Source organism: Boleophthalmus pectinirostris, unplaced genomic scaffold, assembly GCF_026225935.1.
Source record: "Boleophthalmus pectinirostris isolate CB_2022bp ecotype Guang Dong unplaced genomic scaffold, ASM2622593v1 HiC_scaffold_6, whole genome shotgun sequence".
NCBI lineage: Eukaryota > Metazoa > Chordata > Actinopteri > Gobiiformes > Gobiidae > Boleophthalmus > Boleophthalmus pectinirostris.
In genome coordinates, this window is record NW_026571447.1 from 18,095,901 (window position 1) to 18,113,435 (window position 17,535).

The 17,535-nt window shown below is 40.1% G+C and overlaps 2 protein-coding genes across 3 annotated transcripts; one reads left to right on the top strand and one right to left on the bottom strand.

Moving 5' to 3' along the window:
- Positions 1 to 355: 355 nt before the first annotated feature.
- spag1b (sperm associated antigen 1b) lies at positions 356 to 13,116 on the bottom strand. The gene is made up of 18 exons (XM_055163836.1): positions 12,969 to 13,116; positions 12,716 to 12,875; positions 12,516 to 12,638; positions 12,374 to 12,444; positions 12,155 to 12,270; positions 11,965 to 12,070; positions 11,594 to 11,724; positions 11,284 to 11,390; positions 10,918 to 11,053; positions 8,010 to 8,465; positions 6,747 to 6,846; positions 6,113 to 6,265; positions 5,404 to 5,561; positions 3,698 to 3,839; positions 2,980 to 3,106; positions 2,688 to 2,870; positions 1,585 to 1,893; positions 356 to 924 (listed from the first exon to the last, which is right to left on the bottom strand). Exons 1-18 carry the CDS (start codon positions 13,112 to 13,114, stop codon positions 796 to 798), a joined length of 2,853 nt encoding a protein of 950 aa, XP_055019811.1. The 5' UTR covers positions 13,115 to 13,116; the 3' UTR covers positions 356 to 795.
- A 41-nt stretch (positions 13,117 to 13,157) lies between these two features.
- Positions 13,158 to 17,464, top strand: fbxo43 (F-box protein 43). 2 transcript variants are annotated; one of them, XM_055163833.1, is made up of 6 exons: positions 13,158 to 13,682; positions 14,515 to 15,326; positions 15,405 to 16,124; positions 16,205 to 16,307; positions 16,476 to 16,670; positions 16,986 to 17,464. In XM_055163833.1, the coding sequence occupies exons 2-6, from the start codon at positions 14,575 to 14,577 to the stop codon at positions 17,232 to 17,234; spliced, it is 2,019 nt and encodes a 672-aa protein (XP_055019808.1). In that variant the 5' UTR covers positions 13,158 to 13,682; positions 14,515 to 14,574; the 3' UTR covers positions 17,235 to 17,464. The 2 variants fall into 2 exon arrangements, with proteins under 2 accessions (XP_055019808.1, XP_055019810.1); XM_055163835.1 differs by lacking the exon at positions 13,158 to 13,682 and adding an exon at positions 14,019 to 14,330.
- Positions 17,465 to 17,535: the final 71 nt, after the last annotated feature.

Consider the following 17,535-nt stretch of genomic DNA (forward strand, 5'->3'; position numbering starts at 1 on the left):
GTCAAATAAAAAAAGTTTCTTAATTTAATAAACTAATAAACTTTCAGAATTGTGCCCCTTTGCCAAAAAATAAGAAAGAAATGTATAGTTTTAATTGACAGTCAGATAAATGTTACTATTTTAGCCTAGTTCAGTGTTTAACTAGTGACCTGATTTCACTATTGACTGTTCCAGCTTTGACTTTGAGTGGGTAAACCTATTATGCCACTAGGGGTCATAAGTTTAGTATAGTGTGTTGTATTGGATCAAAGTTTGCATTACCTGGAAGGTATAATGGACCAGGAACGACTTTAGATGACAATTTGTGCAAGTTTGGAAGCAGACGTGGTGGTAGCAGGCAAAGGAGACTGATAACTTGACAGATATGTCACAACTTTTAATTGTTACAAGACCATTTTAGGGGAAGCCAAGAGTGTATTTTCCATATTTTTGTTCATGCTATCAATATAAATCTACATCCTCTCCAAAGAACTAAACTCCACATAAACCTTATACTCAATAAACCAGTTCATAGCAGCTGTATCTGACCTGAGCTGATCTTGTTACGTAACACTGTACATTGCCCCCACTTTATCAATAAGTGAATAGTCCACATTACATATATTGCATCAACTCTTACACAACCCGTTCATGTATTTGATGGTGGTAGAAAAGTACATCTGCATAGCAAAAAATACACAGTCCTAGTCTTTGATTCAAGCACAAAGTAGAGGGATTCTGGCTCTTATTGCACACTGGAGTCCTTGTGCCTTGTGTTTTGCATAGATCCCGGGTTAGTTGAAGTCATGCAAAGAGTTAGATGTATTTGTTGGCCAGATTTTGCACGTCATTTTTGGTGAATGCTGAGCTCTCCGTGGCTGAAAGGTGGTCAAATAGCTGCGTCAAGGTTTTGCGATCATCCTTCTCAAGCAACATAAGAGCAACCTGTCAATACAACAGAGGAGATTTTGAATTAACACTGACTATGAAAAATGACCAAAATGTATTTACAGTTTCATCAGAGCCAAGCGATAACGCTTTAATGACCACAGCTTCAGAATTATACAAAGCTTGAACTGCCTTGCCCAAGGGCACACTGAGAATGTGTGTTGTTGGTAGCAGGATATAAACCAACTTTCAACTGCCAACTTTCAGATTATGGATCAGATATTTCTACCCCTTTCAGCTTCATAAAAACTAATAAAGAATAGCACAAATCAGCATTTTACAGTGGAGTTAGCAGATCTATTTGTATTGTGTTAATTCTTGGGTGTGGCAGTAGTTAGAGGTTGTCTGTCAGTATGTCAGTGCTAGCCCACTGATTAACAAGCAACTGTCTAGGGCTACACCCTTTTCCCAAAGCACGTGGGACAGGCTCCCTTTAGTGAAGTACAAGTACTTCAAATGAATGACTAAACATTCCTGTTGACAAAAGCATGGTAACGTCATAACAGCTCAGGCAGGAAATAGTGAAAACTGAGGTTTGAAGGAACACCACTACGCCAACTGATAACTTAATTAGCTTCAATCCATATAAAAGGCGACTCAAACTAAACTAAAGCGTTGTCTTATAATAACACTGTATTATTTGATGCCCCTTCTTACCTTGAACCTGTCTGCTGTGTGGAGGTGACACAGGTGACGGTAGACCAGACCTGGATCTCTCTGTAGTAGATGTGTATCCATGGCGTTCATAAGGAATATTATGGTCTGTCCATCCAGCTGGGTGCTCAGATATTGGGGCAGGGTTTGGGGAGGGGTAGAGGCTAACAGTTCAGCACAGGCCTGTGTGTCCCCACTGCAGCGGGCTGCACTCAGAGCCTGTCCAAACTCATAGGCGTTCGAAGGGTTAAGGTTAATACTGCTGTTCTCTCCTCTGCTGTCAGGAGCTGAGGGTGTGTCCTCCCCATCCACCTATGGGGCAGTAAAGTCAAATTAGATGAAAATTAAGTGTGTGTTCCCAGGTAGTCGAGTGGCTAGGGTGACCACCTGAAATTGTAGATAAAGGACAGGTTGCTGAATGTGGTGGAACATGGGAGGACTGGGAGGACTGAGTCTTTTTAGCTCATAAATAATTACTGCAATAACACAAGATTTTCTATTTTTCTCAATCGTAATGCACAGACTGGAATAGCAATAGGTCCAACATATTACAACATCAAAAAGCTTTGATTTCTTTGTGAGTAAAAAATACATATATTATCAGTGACAATGTGGGACATTGTCTGAACTGGGAAAAGGCACCGGGGCATCACCCTACATCCCATAGCCGAGACTATAATTGAGCCTCAGCCTCATGAGAGAAAGAAATCCATTGTGCACAGATGAACTGAGAAAAATGTTAGAACCTCAACATCAAGTATTAAAATTTGGATAAAAAAAAACCAAAATACAGTAAATTTGGATAAAAAACAAAATACAGTTTTTTAATTCTAATTTTTTTGTGTACAGGGACAAAACATTACTTCGAGCCTACAAATAAACAGCTACTGTATAGCTTGAAAGTACAAAGCCTCACTTGTTCCCATTTTCCCCTTTTCTTGAGTGACATTTGAGTTCATTTTTTCTAAAATGTCACAACCACGCAACATAGTTCACACATCCTGTATTAAAGCATTACACAACAGTGGTGGTTACACTGGAGTTTTTAATGCCTGAAACTCCTTATTGCCCTGTGATGGTTTACTGTAGTGATAGCTGTATTGTACCTCTGTAATGGGGACGCTCTTCCTGGTTTTGGCTGGTGAAGCATTACTGTTAGCATTAGTGTTTGCATTAGCCAGGCTCTGTCTCAGCAGCACGGTGACCTCTTCCAGCTCCTTCTCGGCCTCCTGGACATTGGGGTCCTGGTGCAGCACTTCTTGTAAATCTGAACTGCAGGCCAAGTAGTCCTAGAGTGCACACACAAATGTATTTCATGTACTGGTCTGGTTTACATTTTCGGTCGTAGAATGTAATTTTTTATTAATCACATCCCCACACGTTTATCTCCCCCTTTACCTTGAGCCCTTTATTGGCCATGGCGCGTCTGTAGAAGGCTTTCTTATTGGTGGGCTCTAACTTCAGGGCTGCATCACAGTCTTGTTTGGCCTCTGCAAACCTCTCAAGCTTCAAGTAGCACAGGGCTCTACATGTAAATGATATCAATTAGCATTTATATAAAAAGCATGTGTGGATCTTTATATAAATTAACTAAACATATAAAACTGTTTACTTCTAGCATTTAATTACATTTTTAAACATTTTCAAGAAAAATAAACTATCCATGTCCAAAAATTGTTTATTTGGCTATTGACTTGGTAAAATCTCTCCCTCTTGTGAAAATGAATGGTTGACCAGGTGACCATGAATCTAGTCCAACCTGTCCACTGTGAGTTTATTGAATATTCGAGAACATATGAATGGTTTATGACGTTAATGTAGCCAAAAATCAACCAGCTGCTTCTTGAATGATATGCCAATTTGGATCTGATTCCAGAGATTTAAAAAAAAATACCATAATTTTACTCTATTGATAACACTAACATTCTTATATCAGTTAAATAATTTATTTAAGTTGGTTTGGATTGGTAACAATATTTTTTACATATTGGCAACAAACAACTTTTAAATTACACATTAAAAAGTTGTTTGTTTTAAGGTTATCTATTGAATGCAAAGAGTTACAGTAACAGAAGTTCTATTAAGGGAAATAAAAGTGAAACATGCAGCCTCAGACCTGTTTGTGTAGATGGCACACTCCTCCGGCTTCAGCTTAAGGCATTCCGTGTACTTCCCCACAGCGTCTTTGTACTCGCCTTTTTTTACACAATCATTCCCTTCCTGCTTCAGAGCTGAGAACTGGACTTCTACTCTGTGCTCTGCAAGGCAAAAGAAGATAAAAAAAAAAAGTGTAAAAAAATGCAGTTTTAGCATCTAACCAGGGTGCAGTCAGCAAGTACTAAACAAAAGCAATGTCATTATGAACATACAAACATAAGGCCTTAGAGTAAAGCTAACAATTTAGACAGATCAGCCATAATATTCTGACCACCTGCCTAATACTGTCTGTAAATAGCCAGCATCAATTGTAAAGATGTAACAATATTCAATTCTCCAGATACAATATTTCCACAATATGCATCTCTGGGTATGATATTTATTGTGATATTTTGTGGAGGCTAACAAAACTGTGAATATGCTACTTTCCTGTTAGAGTCCAAATAATTAAGATTTAAAAGTGTTTAATAACTTGGACTGAAAGCAAAGGATCATGGGATATGTAGTTCTCTCTGTTTTTTTAGTTAAAGCTGTACTATAACAATACATTTATGCAAAGAAATGTTTGTGAGTGCCCACGTTATTACCGTGAGACCTTTGACGATACAGTATCATGATACTTTGGTTATTGTTACATTCCTAACCAGCTGTAGTCACTAGTCAATTGGATCAAACTACAGAGAGCAGTCAGTGGCCATTTCCTTAATGGAGCTCCACAGTCCCACCCACTCACAGTAAATGTGATGTTCATTTTTCCAGTAGACATAAGTTTATTGTGTTGCGGTAAGTGTTTAGCTCTATAGGTCAAATTCTTAATAACATCTATAATAAATAATAGCAATAGGCCATTTGTCTTTTAAAATAGAGACATTTTGAACCCATGGACCTTGGAATGGTTGTGTGAGATGTGATGCATGAAAGTCAACTCAGCGATCATTCACAGAGCGGACGGAGGCTAATCAATTTGTTGCAGAGGGTCTAGGGGGAGCAGCATTGTGCCAGCGGGGCTATTCTTTCATTATAGTGCTTAAATATAACAGCTTTAGCCTGAGCCAGGGGAACAGGAACTGCACCGTCAGAGAAGAGAGGTGACACAAACTCTGGATCAGCACAAGTGACAGAGAAGATGGAGTATTTAAGTGGACAGCAGACAGAATGTATATGTTGATTAATTTAAAAACTAAAAACTTTGTCATTGTGGCTTATGGCAAACGTGTATTGTCTCAGTATACAAATCTGGTTATAAAATTACATGACTTTTACTTTTGTAACAGATTAGACAGTAGGGTTGTCAAAAGTATTGCAAATACTAATCAATACTAAAACTAGTATCGAAATTAGATGGTCATTTGAGAGAATAGGTGTCAGGACAGAAATGAACCTTTCCTGAATAGTTTTAAAATGATTTTGAGCTCTATCAGAACAAATATAAGACCACACAGATATTAAACAACCAATTTTCATAGAGCAGTTAATTTGTTGGATTTATTTTTGTAATATACCTTCTTTTAGTGTGTAACTTTCCAGACTATTTACTTTCTGATAAACCATATAATACAGCCACAGGTATCCATACAAACTACTGTGTATTCACGCCCAAGGGAACTTCTAACTTTTCCCATTTGCCATTATAATGCATTGTGCTAAGTTATTGCTGCTACACACCTGCGTCTCTTTTGGCCTTGTCTGCGCGTGCCTGCAGCACCTCTTCACTGGGTTGCTCCGGCTTGCGGTGCTGCTGAGCGGACAGGGGCACCAGAGGGATCTCCGGGAGCTTATCTCTCCAGTCACCACCATCCTGTTCAATCAGCAACCGAGTGATCCTGGAATGGGGAAGTTAAATCATAATATTAACTAAAAAACTACCACTATTTTGGGCATAAGGCCATGCGGGAGATGTTGGATTATGTAACGAAGAGGATGTATTAGTCGTAAAGCCCTAATTAGCTTGTAACAAATCTGCTAGCTTTAGATAGATGATCTACTAGTAGTTGTAAGTACTGTTATATTCTATAGGAATATTTAATCTTTAAAAAAATAAATCTAAATGGTACAATGAAACCATGCTGTATCATCAATGGGTCAGTGATTCTGAAACGTGATATATTTAAAGGTTATCTTGTAAATACAACACAGCCTCATAATAACTTAATAATATTTTTCATTTTTGGTATTTTACATAGTTGTTTAAATGGGTACATGACATCTTCCTACAAGCAAATGTTCTTTACTGGTGATCAGTAACACTACTAACACTACTGCTACTACTTCTACTAACTCCACACCCATCTTATAAGCGGTCCACTAGTCACTTATTGTCTATCTGACCTAGTTCTTTTTGCTGTGTTTTTCTACCACATAGAGAGACCAGTACCTGTTGACACTGTCGTGTGCTGCCTGGACGCTCATGTCTATTTGCAGGACAGTCTTGTAATCCACGTAGGCCTTTCGGTAGCGCTCCAGAGACTCATAAGCCATAGCCCGGCGCAGCAGAGGCTTGAGGGAGAAGGGCTGCAGCTCTAGAGCCCTGTGGTAAAAATAGACCAGGTGAGACAGGAGCACAGTCTGCTGTCTGCACTGTGGATGCTGCTGTCTGGCAGGTATGTAAACAATACAACTATATATGTTTGATTCTTGTGTTTTTCACCTAAAAAAAACAAAAACAAAGCACTTGTATATTTTGATTATTATATTTGCTGCCACTGTTATTTAGAAATGAGTGAAATTTGAATATTGCGTATGTGGTCTAGGATTAAGAAACAAATAAAAACGATGCAAATAAATAAATATTTATCTTTCAAGTAAAAGTATAATGTCATATCTTTAAACTCCAATGGTATATTTTAGAGTCCAATTATGCTTTTTTGTGATGTGATGCTGGAACCTAAACTAAGACATTTACAGGGACACTTCACTAGAATAAAAACAAAAATATAAATACATTAATGTAGTCAATATGGCCTACCCTTTATCTTACTGTTTGTCCTGATGTTTTTCAGTGTACTCACTTTGTGCAGTCCTGTATGCAGTCCTGACTGTTTCCATCTTTGAGGTAGCAGGCTGCTCTGTTTGAGTAGAGTATGCACAGATCCTCTGGGCTTTCGATCCCTGTACAACACACAGAAAGCACATGGTATAATGCACAGTGAGAGGTGGGCTATTTACTTCAACTGGGGTTCTGAAATAGCACATACATTTTTTATAAATAGGTAATGGAATGTGTTAACATGCTCTCGCAAAAAACGTTTTAATTTGTAAGCCAGTGAGATCAATTATTTAGAATTAGTGTTTCAGAGTTGCAGTCTATTTGACAATTTGAACGATCATATGACAATAAAATGTACTTTTTATAGCTGCTGTTATTTATAGTCAAGTCATTTAGATGATTCATCTTTTGAGGCATAATTCATCATACATACTGTATATCCACATGTACATGCTGCAGTGCTGGGCTTTCACACACTGCTGCAACATTTAAAAGGAGTCATGAGGTCACTGTGAAGCACTATCATTAAACTGTACATTAGAGTTGTACATGTCCTCAGATTATACTGCATATGACATGATATGCTACGGTCATATCACAATCACAGTATTCTCCCATTTCTTTATGACAAATGTAAACCAATATTCTCAATGAAATCTGGATGCGTCTCAGTGCCTCACTACCTGCACATTCAGCAGTGCAGTGCCCATATTATGAATGGCCGCAGGAAAACACAGCGTAAGCACATGATGAGAGTCCTGACAAGCAGCCGTTTCTCTTCCTCCGTCAATTGTCCACTTACTCTCTTTCACTCTCTCCTGCTCGATACGGGTTATAGCCCTGCAGATTCAATTTCACAGTGAGTGGCTCTAGTCATGTGACCCTGTGTCAGACCTGAGCTGAGAGGCTTAGCACCAGGCTGAGGCTAAAAACACTGTCAGTATCCACTGCATCACTGTGACGCAACACACTTAGCATCAAGGCACTCAATCTGGGAGGTTTATTACATTGCTTTATCATGAGTGTTCAAAATGTCCCCTATTTAAATGGATCACGTGCTGTTCTAATTTTAGTAATATAATGTAATAAAATAGAAAATAATAAACTAGAGGTCCTCCTAGTGTAACTACAAGGACATGACCTTTGATTTATTGCTAATATAGCCTAATGGACTGTACTAATAAGTCCCATGGGCCTATTTACTTGTATTTGAATAACACAAAGTGAAACTGAATACCTCTGTTATAATGGATAGCCCACACATAATGCCTTGTCCAGTCCTTACCTGAGTCTGTGTAGCCCTGAATGGCTTGTGAGTATTTCTCCAGTGCATCAGCGAACTGTCCATTCTTAAACAGCAGGTTTCCCTCATTCTTGAGTCTGGACAGAGGTGGGGGCAGGGCTCCACATGGGGCGTCCAGGTTGACAGTCTCTTTAGCCTGTCCCCCAGCAGGAGTCTTACCGCTCTGATCTTCCTGTGTTGAGGCATTGGAACCTCTCTTGCCTGTCCCGTTGGCTACCTTGTCCTTAGATTCATGGTTGACTTTGTATTTATCAGCACTGCTCGTCTTTCCTCTCCAGGGAGCATGGTGGTGATGATGGGAGTTCCCAGTATCGCTGTGAGGGCTGCTGTCCCCTTTGCCGTGGGGCTTCTTCTGAGCGTTACCCATGTCTGGGCTTTCAGCCGGAGCGGCTGAACTCACCTCCCCTCCTTGAGGCTGTATACGTTCAACCGGACAAGCTGCAACAGAGAGGGAGGGGCCAGAGAGTGAGGGACGAATGCTGACACTCCCACAGGAAGTTGGCATTTCAATATAACAAGAAAATAGAAACACTTAGCAAATGAAATTAGCTTACACTAAATGCCCATTCACTATTAAATTGTTGTTTATATAATTGCATGATTTCTAAACATTACATGCAGATCAAATTGGCTCATAGTTTTAATGGTTGACTTGATAAAAACAATTTTATTAAAAACTTTGCGTCCTTAATAATAAATAAAGCATTTTGTATAAATACTGTAAAGTGAACACAATCTGATCAAAACACATCCAGTCCTTGACTTTAGTAAAAACCCTGAGATAATATTACACATTTAGTTAATTACTTAATTAATGTATTTGAAGTAGTCTGATGTATATTTCCTTTCAATTATTTTGAATGTTTTAGGTAAAGATACTATCCTGTTACATAGCGGAAGTAGTAGCTGTTACATCACAGTGGGGGAGGGACTCAAACCACATTAGAGCAGGGAGTACCAGGAAGCTCCTGGCTCTCAGGGTTTTACACTACACTGTGTGGGGGCAGGGCTCACAGCTCACACACGCACCCTCTCTGAGTCATAGTCACGTTACCACAGTCCAAAAAGGGGAGTCTCATCTATCTATAGCAACACGGCTTGAAGATTTGTGGGAAAATGACTGTCTGTCCTGCTATTCGTGGCTTACTCTGATGTTTGGCAAAGCCATGAGTGGATTAGAGGGTAAATCCTAGACTAGGCAGCTATAGTAGGGTCTAAATTAAAGTAAAGAGAGCACACTTTAGTTAAAATGATAAGTGCATACCTAAAAGGTATTTTGAAGTCTTTGCATTAGACAGAAAGAAATTTTACATTTAATTTTACATTTAATGATTTGGTTCTTTTAAAGTGATACATTATGAGGATAAGAATCAGTATGGTTTTTAGTCTTCCACGGTGGTAGGTCTCTCTCACCCTCATTCAGCTCGGGTCCTCTACCAGAGGCCTGGGAGCTTGAGAGTTCTGCGCAGTATCTTTGCTGTTCCCAGTACTGCACTTTTCTGGACTGAGATGTCCATTGTTTTCCCGGTATCTGTTGTAGCCACTCTTCCAGTTTGGGGGTTACAGCCCCGAGTGCTCCGATCACCACAGGCAACACTGATGCCTTTACTTTCCAGGCTCTCTCCAGCTCCTCCTTGAGCCCCTGGTATTTTTCTAGTTTCTCATGTTCCTTTTTCCTGATATTACCATCGCTTGGTATTGCGATGTCCACCACCACGGCTCTGCTCTGTTTCTTATCCACCACCACTATGTCTGGTTGGTTCGCCATCACCATTCTGTCAGTCTGTATCTGGAAGTCCCACAGGATCTTTGCTCGGTCATTCTCCACAACGTTTGGAGGTGTTTCCCACCTTGATCCTGGGGTCTCCAGCCCGTACTCTGCACAGATGTTTCTGTACACTATGCCCGCCACTTGGTTATGTCGCTCCATGTATGCTTTCCCTGCCAGCATCTTACACCCTGCAGTTATGTGCTGGACTGTCTCAGGAGCCTCTTTGCACAGTCTACACCGTGGGTCTTGTCTGGTGTGGTAGATCTGGGCCTCTATTGCTCGAGTGCCCAGGGCCTGCTCCTGAGCAGCCAGGATCAGTGCCTCTGTGCTGTCCTTCAGACCAGCCCTCTCAAGCCATTGGTAGGATTTCTTGATATCAGCCACTTGAGTTATGTTCCGGTGGTTCGCCCCATGTAGGGGTTTGTCCTGCCATAATGGTCCCCCCAGCACCTCTTCCTCTGGACCCCACTGTCTGAGACATTCTCTGAGCACCTCATCTGTCGGGGCCTTGTCCTTGATGCACTCAAGGAGCTTGGATGTTTCATCCTGGACAGTGCTTCCCACACTCACTAGTCCTCGGCCTCCTTCCTTCCGGCCTGCGTACAGTCTCAGGGTGCTGGATTTGGGACGGAGCTTTCGTGTCTTAACATCTGTGGTCTGTATCTCCTCCTTTGGCCAGCTTACAATTCCTGCAGGGTATCTGATCACTGTCAGGGCGTAGCTGTTGATTGCCTGCACCTTGTTCTTGCCATTGAGCTGGCTTCTTAGGACTTGCCTCACTCTTTGCAGGTATTTGGCCGTAGCCACTTTCCTTGTTGCCTCTTCAAGGTTGCCATTTGCTTGTGGGATACCAAGGTACTTGTAACTAACTATATATATATATATATATATATATATATATATATATATATATATATAATATATATATATATATATATATATATATAATATTATTGTATATTGTAATAAGGGTGTGAGTTTGTATGGTTAAAAGTTGGACAGTTGCAATTGCAATTAATAGACTGAACAAAAATAGTGTATCTTTTGAACTAGTTTAAAACATGACATAAAAAGTTATGTCACAAATTACTGATTATGCATAAGACCAAAAAGTCTCACCCTGCAGTCCTGCTTCAGTCTCATCATTGTGACTGTCATCCTCATCCACTTCTTGGACCAGAATTTTCTTCCCTTTGCGTTTCTTCTCTGTCATTCGCTCCTCCTGCATCTTCAGTTCAGTTTCAGACAGAAGTTTCTAAAACATAAAATAATTAAAGATTTATAAAGCCACTGCTTTGAAGTCAAATTACAGACTCTTATCTTGCCTTGCAAAAACTGGAGGAACAGACACTATTTATATGAAACATAACAAAATACCAAAAGAAACGTTTTTTTTTTCCGTTTTCCATGGTCATGTGTATTTTTCTCTCAGAGATGCAGTGACATCTAGTGGATGGAAAAGGTTATTGTTACAACAGTACCAACCAGAGCTGCAGGATTCTGGGGCTCCTGCTTGAGCACTGTCCTCAGATCTTCAGCTGCAGTTTCAAACCTCCCTGTGTTTGTGTACACGCTAGCTCGACGTAGTAACGCTGTGGAGGAAATGGCATTTACATAACTGAATGAAGTTTGTAATATTTTGACTTAACATCAAATAAGTTGCCAATAATCAGCTAATTGCAAAAGACAGACCCTAAATAATAATTTATATGATGTTGGCCGATGTATGTGGTAACACACATTTAAGTCAGATTAATCAGAGATTTAAAAAAAAAAAATGTAAGCAAATAGTTACCTTTAATATTTCCCGGCTCCATCTGGAGGACTTTTTGACAGTCTTTCATGGCAATGTTCCAGCGCTTCAGTTTGATTTCTGCTTGGGCTCTGTTATTATGAGCTATAACTGTTGGCAAAATGGAAATGCTCCTGTTGTGAATAAAAACAATCATACATTAATAGTAGAGCAAAAGAAAACTAGTTAAAGCTGAAGGGAGAGGAAATGTAATGCAGTTTGGAGTTATGGTTATTAATATAAAAAAATACAGTATTTTTTGCTTATTGATGCCAACATTATATGTATGATATAATATGCATTTTTGGTTAGAGTGGGCACATTTCTAATTAACACTATGCAAATATAAATAAATAGAAAATAAAAAAATAGACCTGGAATAGTATGCAATAGCTTCCTCATAATCCTTGGCTCTAAAAGCTTCATTGCCTTTGTCCTTCTCACGTGTGGCTAGGATGAGCTGCTCCTGTTCGGTCAATACTGCAATCAGAAGATTTAAATATTCATATTTATTTAGATATCTAAGTATATGTTTAAATTGTCATAGAAACAGGAAATGCATACATGAGGCATCCAAGTTAGTTTTGAGTTTGGACAGTCCTGTGTTAACAGCAGCAGGTGGGTCATTTGTGGTATTATTGTTACTGTCAATTTGTTCACATTCTTTCTCTACATCAAACCTAATTCAGGGGAAATAAAATAAATTATAGACAACATAATTACATTTATTAATGGTGGAATTTGCACGAGTAGATAGTTGAGCAAAATAAAGTTAGAACTCACTTGTCCCATTCTCGATAGTCACGTGGGAGAGGACGTTTAGAGAGATTTTTGTTTTGTTTTTGTCGGATACCCTGACACAAAAGTAATGGGGGAATTAATCAATTGTCATTGATAAAAGACAGGATAATGGTCACATTTATACCTTATTGAGTGGAACTGACTGATTAGAACCTCTTATAGGTGGTATGTTTTCTTTTGTTATATCAGTAAAAAGGGGTTGTTGTTTTAATGAATCTTCAATCTTTTTGGATTCTTCTTGCCACATCTGAAAGTATAACAGGCAAGGACAAGATAGTTACATACAATTAAATAAGAATTTAATGTTATATTTAATAAACCAACCTTGAAATCATTAACAATTTGTCCCCATTCATCTTTGGACAGGCTGGCTGCTGTAGCGGCTTGTTTGTCTGTTCTGAGAAGTCTGTTCTTTGGGTCAAGCAGTTCAAGACGGGTCTCACAGAAACTGATGAGATTAGGATAAATGCCCTCCTCTCCAGACCTTAGCAATAATATATCATAGCAATAATATTATATAATTTGGATAAAGAATCAAACATCTAATTTTGTCCAAGCATATCAGACTCACACACACCTCAATACTTTTAAAATCTTTTCCAAATACGTCACATCTTTGCATTGATCTATGTAACCATAGTCCAGGTGCTCCACAGGAACCTTGCCACTGTAGTCAATGACAGTGCCTTGGTTTTGTAGCGAGAAAAGTTCCTTTGCAGTCATATCTTGTAGGAGAATTAGCGTTAGTAATGAATGAGACACAAACCAAAGTTAATCCAAAATTGTTAACATAACCTCATAAAAAGAAAACGGCATTATCAAACACAAATTAAACACAACACAACACCGAAAATACTGTATATACATCCAGATAACTTTACATTTATTGCCAGTAAAGTCCTTGACACGTGGAAATTTGCTAGTTGTTCTATGTTAAAGCTACGTAATAGTCTATTTTATACTGAATGATTGACATAAAACCAAGCAAATTGTTGAATATCACGACTACTTCTAAAAGAAATCAAACTATGTTACCTGATGCTGTCCCGTGGCTAAGGACCGTATGTTTTATGGTTGCTATGGTAACGTACACGAAGTATCGCGGCCTCAGAACGGAAACACGTCAGACGTACAGCAGCGGGCTCCAAATTTGAAAACGTGCCTCGCTCCTGCGCTCTTTTCCTCAGGAACATGAAGGACACGGGGATGACTGAGGGCTGATTTGTTTGGCCTGCATTTTTAACAGAACGGACACTGCAGACGGCTTGACAGAATTAATATTGACATTGAGGTGAGCGAAACATTTTAGCGGTGTCTGTTTTCAGTAGTGACGCTTTAACTAAACTGACTGAATGCCTAAGCATCACCTGCGGCTTGCAAGCTATAAAGCAACAACCAATCTAGCACTAAATCAGCAAACGTATTTTATTTTATTTATTTTATTTTAGGTTAATTTTAATCACATATTAATGTTTCTATAGCTTAGCTTAGCTTGATCAAATAATTACTCTTTAGCTAAAGTTTAAGATACTCTATTGTAATACATGTTCTACCCATCACATAAGCTAAACGTGTTTGTTGTGATGTGTCCAAAGCGAAATTGTCTCACATCTTAATGCTGCTATAAGCAAACATAATTGAGCAAAAACAGAGACTACAGATTATCAGTGTACGTCTGTTTTTGGCGGTTTCTCGTGTGTTTGTAGCGGCACCGCGGCGTTTGGAGAGCAGGGGGATTTAAAGCGTCGCCTGGCAACCCTAATGAAACAGCTGAGAGAGTTTAGTGGCACCAGTTGAGCTAATTGTCAGTTTGGTGCAAATGAACATGGTGCACTGTAAAAAGCACAAATGTGATATTAGACTGTGCAAGTAGAAAAGAATGAGATACTCCTAGAGTTTGTCACTAAGCTAACTAACTGTGTCAAAGCAACCAAACTCTGTAAGAATATCATAATTGTATTTATTAATTAATGTCCACAATACTTGAACAACTAAAGCTACTATTATGCATTTCATTATTAGCTTAATCTGAGTTAATTTAACTCTGGATAGTTGTTTTCTCAATAACATCTAGTCATGGTAATTGTGTGTGTTTAGTAATTTAAACCTTTTTTTCCCCCCAGGTCTACTGAGTCATTCTTGACTCAGTGTTTGCATTTGTAAAGGTCTGCAAACAAGAGGAAATGCAGTGTACTCCAGAACCCAATGTTTTCTTTAATAGTGACAAACAGCGGGCCTGTTATGATGACTGCTTTGACAGTGGGTACTCTGGTTTATTCTACACTCCGCAGAGTATCACCAGAGATGGGTCTTCGTCTTTGGGTGAGTCAGATGAAACCCCTAAAGAGAACCTGCGACTCTCTGCCACACCCAAGGACAGAACCCGGTTTTGGAGTAAAGACAGGGCTGCATGCTGGCCCTCAACTGGTTGGTGTGAAACACCCAAACTATACAAAAGGGATGCCTCGTTGCAGTACAGGCTTGCTGTATGCAAATCCATTTTAGATGTAAAAGCTAATGCCACAAAATCCCCAAGCAAAAACCTCAGAAAAAGTGGATCAGGGCAGTGGCTGAGCACTTCTCTGGACTCTTTGGACACTGTAATTGACACTTTATCCACAAGCACTTTACCTTTGGACGATGACCTACCACTGTCAGGAAGGAAGCGCCGCCTCTTGTATTCACAGGTGCGCACCTCCACTCTGGAAGATGGCCAAGCCACGTCTGAACAGCTCTCCAGCTTTGACCGAAGAGTTTCACTCTCAGATGCTGATTTTAAGGAGAGCTGTTCTTCCTCAGACAGTCAAACCCCACGCACAAACAAATTCTTTCCTGTTCTATTCAAGAAAAGTATTCAGTCTCCAACCTGCAATGATCTCAGTGATAGCAGTGTGTGGTATACACCGTCAAGCCTGCACACTCCCAAATACACCAGGTACGGTTTTGTTTTTGACATTTATGTTTTGGCATGTTTGATCATTTACATAGTCTTTAAATGTATTCCTCTCCACAGATCCGTGTGTGAGGACAGTGGCTTCAGCTCCCTCACTTTGGATAAGTCTGAGGACTCATCTGTGGATCATGATGGATCATTTCAGGAGCTTCTCTCTGCCACTAAAGGAAACAGTGTAACCCCAAATCTGCTGGAAACAAAGCGCCGCCCGCGGTTACAGCGTCAGAATAGGCTGTCCACTTTGAAGGAAGGGGGCTCTCAGTCTGAGGATGACCCCACAGAGAGGATTAAGAAGGGGAAACAGCCTCTAAAGGAGGATGAGGTCTTCACTGCTGCCACTCCACAAAGAGTCCCTTCCCTTAAACCAAAAGAGACCCCAAGCTCTGAGAGTGTGGCCGCTACTAAACAGGACTATAGAACTCCTTTGAGGACCTCTGCCAAACGAGAAGGCAAAACACCTTTTAGCTCAGATTCAACTCCTTCAAGGAACACTCCTCTTAATCTGTCCCTGACTCCAGCCCTACAGCTGGTCCATGCCATGTGCCAGCAAAAAGCTCAAACCTTTAATGGCCAAAGCCCGAGTCTAAAGGATGAACTGAGATCTACAGCAGCCCTGATACACACTCCAGTCACATTTAGGACCACTATGCCCCTGGCTGGGCTCATAGGCAGGAAGATGGGCATGGGCACAGTGGATATTCTTACAGAGCTGAACAAGAGGAACCTGAAGCACATCCTGTCCCTCATACTGGGACAGTTGACTCCTAAGTGCATCTACAGGTGGGACCTACCATCTGTGTTTATTTGGTATAAGCGTGACAAGTGATTCATACTAAATATGTGTTTTGTATAACCTGTAGGTGTGGGCAAGTGTGCAAGAGCTGGAAGGGGATCATTCAGCAGGACAGACGAGCAAGTTTCAAACGTAGGAGTCATCTGAGTGAGCTCAGCTCCTCTCTAGAGGTAAGGCCTGGCTTTGGATAAATGTTACACATGTGCAATAGTCAAAACCTAAAGCTAGCTTTAGCATTTAGCATTTTAAAATTAGTTTAACCATAGGCAGTCTCAATAGTCACCACAAGTAGGCTACTACACAGGTAGATATCCTAAATTTCTGCTTGTGTCTTATAGCAGGGGGAGGTATCCCATGTCCCAGAGGCAGACACCAGGACAGCTCTGCTCAAACGCTCAGCTCTGAAGACGGTCCAGTCCCAGTCCAGGAGCCAGAGCTTCTGCACCCCTCAGTCTGGCAGCCGGAGTACCACCCCTCTACGCGACAGCTCTTTCACCTCGGCCAGCAGCAGCAAACAAGACAAATTCATAGAGGTAAAGCTCTTTCTTTTTATTGATTTGTTTTTCTTTACTAAAATTACTTGAATAAACTTAAAGGGGCTTATGTTATGATCCCTACTGGCATCCTAGGTTCAGCTGTGAGTGTATTAATGTATTTAAACCAGGACGACATGTTTTTACGTTTTAATGTTTTATTATTTCATAATAAGACTTTGGGCTTACTAAAGCACTTTAGATGTTAGATTTTGTTTAGGTGGGGAATATTAGTAGTTTCCTCACAAGAGTCAGGTTTCAGATTTATTTCATGGTACATCAAGCTGCCCTTTTCTGAAACTTTGTATATTTTAGGTGGCCAAAACACTCTTTAATGATGAATGCCTGAAGGCCTGTCCTAGATGTCAGCATCCTGCCCGCTGTCACTCTGTGAAAGGGGAAGGCATGTGCAGCAGAGCAGACTGTGGCTTCCAGTTTTGTACTTCGTGCCTGTGTGAGTTCCACGGCTCAAGAGAGTGTGGCAGTCAGTCTGTGAACCGCCGCAAGAAGGACCTGCTCATCCCAGGCAGCGCTCAGAGCAAACGCAATGTCAGACGCCTATGACCAAACATGCACTTTACCCACTACTGTGACGTGGGTGTGAAATGTCTTACTGGGGGTTTGTGATTACATTCACATCCACAGCTGTATTGACCTGTTGTTACATCCTATTATAATCTTTTATTTTTTTTAAAAACATTACATTGTGTTTTTTAATTATGATTGTGAAGGAGTTTACCAGCACATGCACTGATCTTTTTACTGTATGTTTTACGTTTGATAAAATGCGTTTTTTTCCCCAATTTTTGAATGAATTTTCACTTTTAAATGTTTTTTCTGACACTTTTGAATAAAATGTTAGTTT

Coding starts and splice junctions, on each gene's coding strand:
- spag1b (XM_055163836.1), bottom strand. CDS start 13,114: ATGACTGCAAAGGAACTTTTCTCGCTACAAAACCAAGGCACTGTCATT. Junction 11,391..11,593: donor GGAGCCGGGAAATATTAAAG/GTAACTATTTGC, acceptor TTTCCTCCACAG/CGTTACTACGTCGAGCTAGC. Junction 3,107..3,697: donor TGTGCCATCTACACAAACAG/GTCTGAGGCTGC, acceptor ATTTACATGTAG/AGCCCTGTGCTACTTGAAGC.
- fbxo43 (XM_055163833.1), top strand. CDS start 14,575: ATGCAGTGTACTCCAGAACCCAATGTTTTCTTTAATAGTGACAAACAG. Junction 16,125..16,204: donor ACTCCTAAGTGCATCTACAG/GTGGGACCTACC, acceptor TATAACCTGTAG/GTGTGGGCAAGTGTGCAAGA. Junction 16,308..16,475: donor AGCTCAGCTCCTCTCTAGAG/GTAAGGCCTGGC, acceptor TGTGTCTTATAG/CAGGGGGAGGTATCCCATGT.